Below are 8,705 nucleotides of genomic sequence, written 5' to 3' on the forward strand. Positions count from 1 at the left end.
CTATATATAGCTAGAGTTAACATAACTACAATGTTAAATGTATCTTTGGTCTTTTATTTATTTATTTATTTATTTTAGACTTACATATGAGCATAGACTACAAAATGACACTGTCCAGACATCAGAGGAAGGGCAAGAAGGAGAAAGTGCTGGTGCTGTTTCTGTCCAACCTGCAGCAAGAAAGGTAAGCAAACCAGGTAACTACAGTAGAGGTTCATTAAACCTGGCAGAATTTCACTTATAAAGCCTACTTTATTATTGAATGTGAAAAATAGATCTAGTAGCTGTGTGTATGTGTGTGTGTGTGTGTGCGTGTGTGATAAACCCTATAGTTGTGCTGGACAGGTAGCAGTTACATTTATGCAGGCCCGGGGAGAAAGCCTCAACTTCTGATGCACTTGGAGAGCTATGTGAACAAGGAGCTGCATACAATCAGCTCACATGAGCCAACATTTCAGGAACTGAAACTACAGGTGCTATGTTTTTTTTTTTTTTTTGCCATACTATACAAACATTTTCTTGTCTGAGAAAGTACTCATATATCTTAATCTGCTTTGGCTACAGGTCTACCGTGATGTCTTTGGTTGTTTCATCAAAGAGTTCAAAACCTACCAACCCCTTCTTTCTGGCATCAAAAAGGAATATGAAAACACTTTAGGTCAGTACCTTCTATGAGTAAGCTGGCCTGATCATTTTCATTATTTAAGAATCTATGGTCATACTTGTTTGTTTTTTGTTTGCTTTAATTTGTTGTAGGTTGTCTTCTTGTGTGAATGCTTAAACTGTATTCTCATTTTTGTTGTTTATGCTTCTATTTTTTATATTTTGTCTTTTAATGTAAAGCACTTTGAGTTTACGTGTATTCATAAATAAAATTGCCATTGTCATTGTCAGTGTGTCCATTAGTCATATAGTCTCTAAAATATTTAAAGTGCTCATCACAGCTTCTCAGATCCTGAAGTGATTGACGTCTTCAAATTGCTCAAATCATTTGCGTTTCGTTTTACCAAATACTTGTTTCAGCCCATAATAGTTCCATGAATGATAGATCATTTTATTGCATTTTACATCTGTTCAGCATATCTGCAGGATCAAATCCGAGAACTGGAACCACTGCGAACCCATCTGAGGCTAGTGACAGAGGAATGTGACAGGAAGATTCAAGCTCGCTGGGCAGAGGAGCAGGCTGAGATTGGAGCCTTGAAAAGGGAGAAGCAGCAACTGCAGAGGCACATTGAGGCCATGAGGGAGAAACAAAAGGCTATGGAGGCGGTGGTACATGACATACTTGTAAAAGGGGTGTTCTAACCACAATTTATTTATTCATTCATGTGGCTTTTTAAGGAATACAACTCTCCTAAATATGATCTTAAATATGTATTTCATGTGCTTTCCTGATCTCAAACGTGTATGACAAAGTTATTTAGGGTCACAGGTGGAGATCCCTGTAGTTCAGATAGTAACGTCAATGGTAGATTTTCACTATCTTGTCTAGGGCTGGGTACTGACTCCAACACTTTTTAGGCACCGACCGAATTGCCTCTAAAGTATCGAGTATCGAAAAATGCCTCGTCATTCAATACCCAATTTCAATACCTAGGGAGTAAATCTCACCAGCGTCATTGAGCCAATATAATGGTAGTATAATGGTAGAAGCATGCAGCACCATTATATATACCAAGATCTAATAATGTCTGTGATTGGCTGTCTAACGTTACACGTCGTAGAGACACGCAGGAAAAACTCTAAATTACGCACAGAGACGGGGCTCACGTAGCAGGAGCTGAAAAATAAATAAATACATTTGCGCCGTTATGTTGTAATTTCTTTTTGTTTTATCAAATTGGTATCGGAAAAAAAGTATCGTTTAGGAACCGGTATCAAAGTCACGGTATTGGTATCGCTACCCAGCCCTAATCTTGTCTCACCCACCCCACTATCTTCTATGCCTTTCCAGGTGGACTGCCTGCAGTCTCAACTCTCCCAGCAGTATCTGCAGTACAGGGAGGAGCGGGATGCCCGCAAGCTGTTGATCTGGAAGCTCAATGACCTAACAAGAGGCTCTGTGAAGGAGGAGCATCCTGCAGATGACAACATTGGTAGAGAGCTGCAACTAATCGTCCGTTATTCAATTAGTCGATCAGTCAATCAACTGAAAATGAATCTGAAACTATTTTGATAATCAATTTGTCATTCCTCTGGTTCCAGCTTTTCAAATGTGAATATTTCCTGGTTTCATTAGTCTTCTACGATTGTAAACTGAAAATGTTTAGGTTGTGGACTGTTGGTTGCACAAAACAAGACATTTGAAGACTTCACCTTGGGCTTTGGGATGTGATGGGCATGTTTTACCATTTTCTGACATTTTATAGACCAAATGATTAATTGATTAAACAAGAAAATAACGGACAGATTAATTGATAATGAACATAATTTAGTTGCATCCCAGCTTGAAACCGTACACATGTTTATTATATTGTATTCCTTAAAACTTTGCCCGCTGACTTACAACTTATGGTTAAGGCTCTTACAAAGTCTGTAACGGAATAGTTTAACATTTTGGGGAACATGCTTATGCACTTTTCTACTGAAAACTCAGCAAGAAGGCAAATTGCAAAAGCATATTTCCCAAATAATGCTAAGCAGTACCGATACCTCTCTACCAACCCCTTCTTTCTGGCATCAAAAAGGAATATGAAAACACTATTTGAGGTGAGTACCTCAAAGAATCAGTTATAATAAAGCCAATCCTGAAATATTCTGGCCCTATGCAAAAAACAAAAACAAACAAAAATACCGATACCTCTCATGTTAGGAATTTATGAAAGAAATCAAAATAAAAGGCTCAAACAAAAACCTAAACTGTAAATATCTAAATTTAAGTATTATGTTTTCATTGTAAAAAAAAAAAAAGAGGCAAAAGACCCTGTGGGGCTGCAGCTCGCTCTGAAGGTGTGTCGGGAAGACCTGACCAAAGCCCAGGTGGAGCTCAACAGGATGAAGGCAGAGTACTGGGATGTCGTGCCAAGACGCAACTGGGACACCCTGGAACAAACACACAGACAGAACCTCCTGCAGGTGGCCCGTATAGACACATACACTGTACACACAGTACACGCCTGCATATACACATACATAGAGTTTTAAAATGTTAACGGTCATGTTTTTGTATTTTCTGTGGTGTCCAGTTGAAGACGCTGCAGGGTGACTTTGATCAGTTGAAGAGGGAGTATGACACCCTGCTGGAGCTCCACAAAAGTGGCAGCATGCAGAACAAGACACAGGACCCCATCACTGCGCAGGTACTTGTTAATACCCTGACTAGTCTCGCATTGCCAGACCTTCCTCCACAGCGCTGTGGAGGAGGGTCTGGCTAGTCCACACAGAATTCCGTGCTCTGGTTTATTGGCATTTCTTTAAACCAATCACAGTCGACTTGGGCGGCGCTAAGCACCAGAGAGCCACGGTGCCCATGGGCGTCAGTTTGGTTTGAAATGTGCTGGGGACAGAGGCGCATTCATTCATTTTATTCTCTTTCGCGCTGGTCATGTTTTGAAAGACGCTGTCCTGTAGCTTACTGATGTAAACGAATAAAAATGTATACAAAAATGTGATGATGTCCGACACAGTTTATGAAGAAGAAAGCCTTTAGTTTTCAAAAAGCATTAGACATATGAACCACTATGTTCTGCTTCATGTATCTATGTACCATGTTGACAATGTGACATGACCTGACATCAGACTCAGAGAGAGGAGCTGCGCAGGATAAAAAAAACACTGTCACAGTACAACAGTTAAACTGTGGAAATAGTTACTTCTGGGGTTTCAATGCAACACAATCCTCTTGAATGGAGTTAATGCTTCCTATAGATCAGGGGAAGTTTCCCAAAAAGCATTAAAAAAACGGAATCTGACAATCTTTGAGAAAGACACACACACAAAGCAAAAGTCCCTGGCTCCTTGGAGATGTGTAAGAAAAAAAAGTGTATCCAAAGTTAGAGTGAGCGGTGTTGAAGTGCGTGCAGGCGGCTGAGCCTAAGCACCGTCCCGTGGAATAACGGTGCAGGCGCTTCAGTCATATTGTGCAGCACAATATTTGTAGTTCTGCACCACAGAGCGGCTGTGTCTGTGCCTGCTCTGTTGGGATAGAGATTGTTTTGGATTTGTTGTCATCTGTCACTCAAGAATTATATGTGTTATGAACTTTTAAAAAAAAGTGGTGGGTACAAAATGACTCATGACGAAATCTCATAGGTACGCGTCCCCACCAAGGGGGTAAGCCTCTCCCCAGAACGCGTAGCTCCTGTGGCGCCATTTTGATGCTACCAAGCCATCACCTCCCGTTAGCATTCCATTGACTGCCATTCATTTTGGCGCCACTTTGACAGCGAATAACTTTACATCTGAAGCGTGTAAATACTCTATTTGTCCAATGTTTATTTCTAAAGAAACACGACAATGTATAAAAGGCTCCATTACCTTGTATCTCACGTTATGGCTCCGTAGCAGACGTTTTTGTAAAAATAGGCTAACGATTGTGTCATAACCAGAGGAATTACCGTATAGTACAGGAGAAGCTCGCAGGCAGTTTTGACTTACATTAGCTGTTTAAGTTTAATTACTAATGTTAACTAGCATTTTAGTTAGCAATAATTAACCTGTGCCTATGTTATCTCCTTACTTATACCTACGCTCTCCGTCTCTGCAAGATTGGGAATGATTGAGATTTCTCTTGGCACAGCTACCAGAAGACTTACAACTTTCAGACAGGTTGCTCACGTCACATTTACGTCGTCTCTCTCAGTTGGAGGCTGCGCAGTAACGCTCAGCGCTCACCGGAAAAGTGCTTCTAATATCCTTCACTGGTCTCCATCCAGAGCAACGGGATCTGTTGGTCCATTCTTATGTACTGTCTATGGTCCCCACCGAAATCGACGCCTATGACGGTGCCACTGCAAAATAGCCTCGGGAAGGAACTTGTTTTGGTGGAACATGTGCCCGTTCAAGAGTTGTTTTAGTCGTGCAACAGTCAACAATTTGGTTTTTTAACAGATAAAAACAAACATATAACATGGTTATTTTTTAGCGATGCTAGTTGGTGTTTTATTTTTTATTTATTTTTTTGACCTTTGGACTAGCCAGGCTAGCTGTTTCCCCCTATTTCATTACTTATGCTTAGCTAAGCTAAACTAAGCTAACCATTTTCTGATTCCAGTTTCATATTGAACTAACAGATACAAGAGAAGTCTCGATCTACTCAGAATCAGAATCAGATTTATTGGCCAAGTATACTTACATACACAAGGATTTTGACTTTGGTAGGTGTTAACTCTCTATACATGCAACAAATATGCATGTAGTAAACATAGACAAATAGTAATATAGACACATACTGTACAATAGAGACAACAATATACATATAGGCACATATCAACATAATATACAAAAATACAAATACACAATTAAGACATAATATCAAGACAAGTACACATGGAGTGGGATGTTGTCAGGGTTTTGTTCCGTATTATTATGGTAATCTTGTTTTTCTGTTATGTTCTGTTTCCTGTTTTATTTTGTAGTCTGTCTTGTCTCCCTTGTCTTGTCTAGGTTACTTCCTGTCTTTGTTTGTTTCCCGCCTTTTTTGATTGTTCTGCCCCACCCTGATTTGTTTCACCTGTTGTGTCACCTGTCCAGTGTTAGTCCTCGTTACCTGGTGTATTTAGTTCCTGTTCCGCGTTTGTCTCTTGTTGGATCATTGTTTGCTGTTTAGGGTTTTGTGGGTGAGTTGATTTTTCTTGTTGCGGCGTTCCTTGTTGCTGTATTCCCTGGGGTTTTTATTATTTATCTCTATGGAACTCGGTTTTTGCTATGCCAGTTTCTGGGCACCTTTTGTTGTGGTCCTTTTGTTAATACATCATCTACTCTGAACTGCATTTGGGTCCAAGCCTTGCTACTTAAGTCTCTAACATATCGTGACAGATGTAAAGTGCAAGAATTAACAGTGCAAAGTACTGTGCAAGATGCATATTGGAATGATAAGTATGTAATGTATCGGATAACTCTTTGCCAAAAGGTGAAGAAACATTTTCCCCCAAATGTTAAACAGTTTCTTTAAAAGCTGTGGTGTTTTTCAGATGGATGAGAGTGTGTCCCAAGGGCAAAGCCGGACTCAGTCTCGCAACCTAAAAGACCTGATCAACTTGGACGCCCCGGAGAGCAACACACTCACTGTCCAGGAGTTTAGGTGATATAAAAAGAGGCACACAGAAGAGCACACAAAATTGTAGTGAAGTTTTATTTATATAGCCTAAAATCACAAACTTGCCTCAGAGGCCTTACTATCTGTGCAATGTATGACACCCTCTATCCTTAGACCTATATTCAGCTGAGGACAAACTTCCAAAATAAAGCCTTCAGCAGAGAAGTTTTTGTTGGTTTTTCTCTGTCAAGAGTGTTTTCTCCATGTATGTGTAGGGCGGCCCTGAGGACAGCGTTCCCTCTGAAGTCAGATCAGGAAATAGATGAACTTGTGGCCTCGGCTCAAAGTGAACCAGACAACAGCAATGACACCATCTCCTCTCAGAGACTCCACAGCCTGGTACGTACAGTACCAGCACAGGTGTCACTTTTTTTTTCTTTTTTTTTTTAGGCTGATTTTAGTTTGCATAATTCACGAAATGTTACCACAACATGAATCTGTAGGTATTCTAAGACATTTGTTCTCTCATTTGGTGAAACCATTGAATTACACTTCAAAATGTACAGGAGTTAGTGACTGCATGTTAAATATGCAGTCACAGTGCAGTCAGAAAATATTCACCCCGCTTCAATTCTTTCACATTTTATGTTGCAGCATGCTCTAATTGTTTAAAGGTGCTGTAGGTAGGATTGTGACGATCCAGGACTTGGACTTTGACCAAAAAATTTGAACATGGACAACTTCTCAGTCCCTCCCCCCCTTGCGCGAAAGCCCAATAGGTCTTGTAAGCCCCTCCCCCCACAAGGGAGAAGGAATGTGTGTGCATGAGTGGTGATTGACACAGTTAGACACCCCCTCTTGCACACTTATTAAAGAGAAAAATGAAATCTTGACGTGTTCAGGCCCTTTTGCTTTAAATTTAGCTCAGGTGCCTCCATTTCTCTTGATCATCGTTAACTCGTTTCTACATCTTAATTGGAGTCCACCTGTGGCAAATGACACTGGTTGGACATGATGTGGAAAGGCTCACACTCGTCTGTAGAAGGTCTCGTGGCATAGGGCTGCAACGTCACAAAAGTAAAGGGGTCTGAATACTTCTGAATGCACTGTACTTTTGGAATTTAGTTTGAACAGTTTTCTGGATACTTCCTAAGATTTTTCTCTTGACATGCTCCAACAGCTAGCAGAATCTGGTGTGGCAGCCTTACATCCAGCTCTTGAATAATCGGAAGAAAATGCTGCATCAAGTCCATTTCATGCCAGCAACTGTATGTTAATTTTATTGATTGTCAATTAAGGATAGGTAAGAAAGAAGGTATATAATGGAACCTTTATTCTTGAATCACAGATTATCAATTGCCCCACAATACATTTTTAACAGTTCCTGATATTTAAATAACTGCAAATGTACATTAATCAAAATCTGGATATCAGTTGGGATATTTTGTGATTTGAGTGACCGGACACTGATGTTTTAACCAGGTGTGTCTTGTAGAATGGGCTAATATCCTGCCAAATAAAAATGATAAACAATAATGACTATAAATGTATAATGGTCATTCAGATGGCTTTGTTAGTATGTTTCTTGCGGTCTTAAGCTATTTATTACAACTTCAAAATGCTCGTTAATTTCCAATACATTTTTCATCAAATTAGGGGTTTTATTTTTTTACCTTGTAGCATGTGTCCCCTTCTTGAGAAAACTGATCATGATTGATTAGTTATGTCTACAAGGTCAGAAGCGGGAGCTCTCAGCGCGATGCCTCATTCTCGGTGGAGCTACCGGAGAGAGAACCTCGTTGTCTGAGTGATCATTTCTATCTCACATTTCCAGGCTGTTACAGGCACTGTGGTAGAACAGGGCTAAAGTAGTCTTGCATTGCAGACCTTACGCCACAGCATTGTGGCGTAAAGTCTGCAATGCAAGACAGTTTCAGAACGGCAACACAGAGCGGAGGCTAAGCGCGCCGGATGTCAGGCAGTTATCCTGGAAATGTACTTCTGTTGATGCAGACTAACAAGTCACACGGGGGCCTAAGTCTCAAACAAATCTACCAACTGCTGATTCATCAACGTAAATACATGAATGGAGACAGAAAACCGTATACAAAGATGGTATTTGGTAAGATATCTATAGAGCTGATACAATTTACATATTGTATATTCCTCTATACATGCTTACGTTCTTTCACCACAGCCTGTGAAACACTAAAAGGACATGATTCATTCTAGTGTGTAAAGCATAGTGTTGTGTTCTTACAGCTTGATGGCAGATAGCAGTGCAGATGGTATATATGACTACATCTGCATAAAGACAGTGAGGACCCAAGCCACGCTTAAAAGCCCTTGAAGTACATAGTCTGGAGAAAGAGATTAATGAATGTGCTGGTAATGATAACGTGGCCACCCTAGATAAGCTGCTTTTAGTCACGTACAGTAATCTGTAAATGCCAATTTTACCGTTCATGTTGACGTCATGTTTTGAAAATGTCCTCCAGTCCTTTTT

At 40.2% G+C, this 8,705-nt stretch overlaps 1 protein-coding gene across 1 annotated transcript; it reads left to right on the forward strand.

Annotated features, from left to right (window-relative positions):
* Positions 1 to 82: 82 nt before the first annotated feature.
* tsnaxip1 (translin-associated factor X interacting protein 1) lies at positions 83 to 8,487 on the forward strand. The gene is made up of 10 exons (XM_078256167.1): positions 83 to 184; positions 333 to 473; positions 565 to 658; positions 1,079 to 1,275; positions 1,958 to 2,099; positions 2,915 to 3,078; positions 3,189 to 3,302; positions 6,135 to 6,244; positions 6,475 to 6,598; positions 7,380 to 8,487. The coding sequence occupies exons 2-10, from the start codon at positions 393 to 395 to the stop codon at positions 7,422 to 7,424; spliced, it is 1,071 nt and encodes a 356-aa protein (XP_078112293.1). The 5' UTR covers positions 83 to 184; positions 333 to 392; the 3' UTR covers positions 7,425 to 8,487.
* The last annotated feature ends 218 nt before the right edge of the window (positions 8,488 to 8,705 follow it).

This window comes from Sander vitreus, chromosome 8 (assembly GCF_031162955.1).
Source record: "Sander vitreus isolate 19-12246 chromosome 8, sanVit1, whole genome shotgun sequence".
In the NCBI taxonomy this organism is placed as follows: domain Eukaryota; kingdom Metazoa; phylum Chordata; class Actinopteri; order Perciformes; family Percidae; genus Sander; species Sander vitreus.

Bases quoted from the DNA above. Each gene is read 5' to 3' on its own strand.
- tsnaxip1 (XM_078256167.1), top strand. From the start codon at position 393: ATGCACTTGGAGAGCTATGTGAACAAGGAGCTGCATACAATCAGCTCA. The intron at 1,276-1,957 runs GTACATGACATA...ATGCCTTTCCAG, and splicing joins AAAAGGCTATGGAGGCGGTG to GTGGACTGCCTGCAGTCTCA. The intron at 3,303-6,134 runs GTACTTGTTAAT...GGTGTTTTTCAG, and splicing joins AGGACCCCATCACTGCGCAG to ATGGATGAGAGTGTGTCCCA.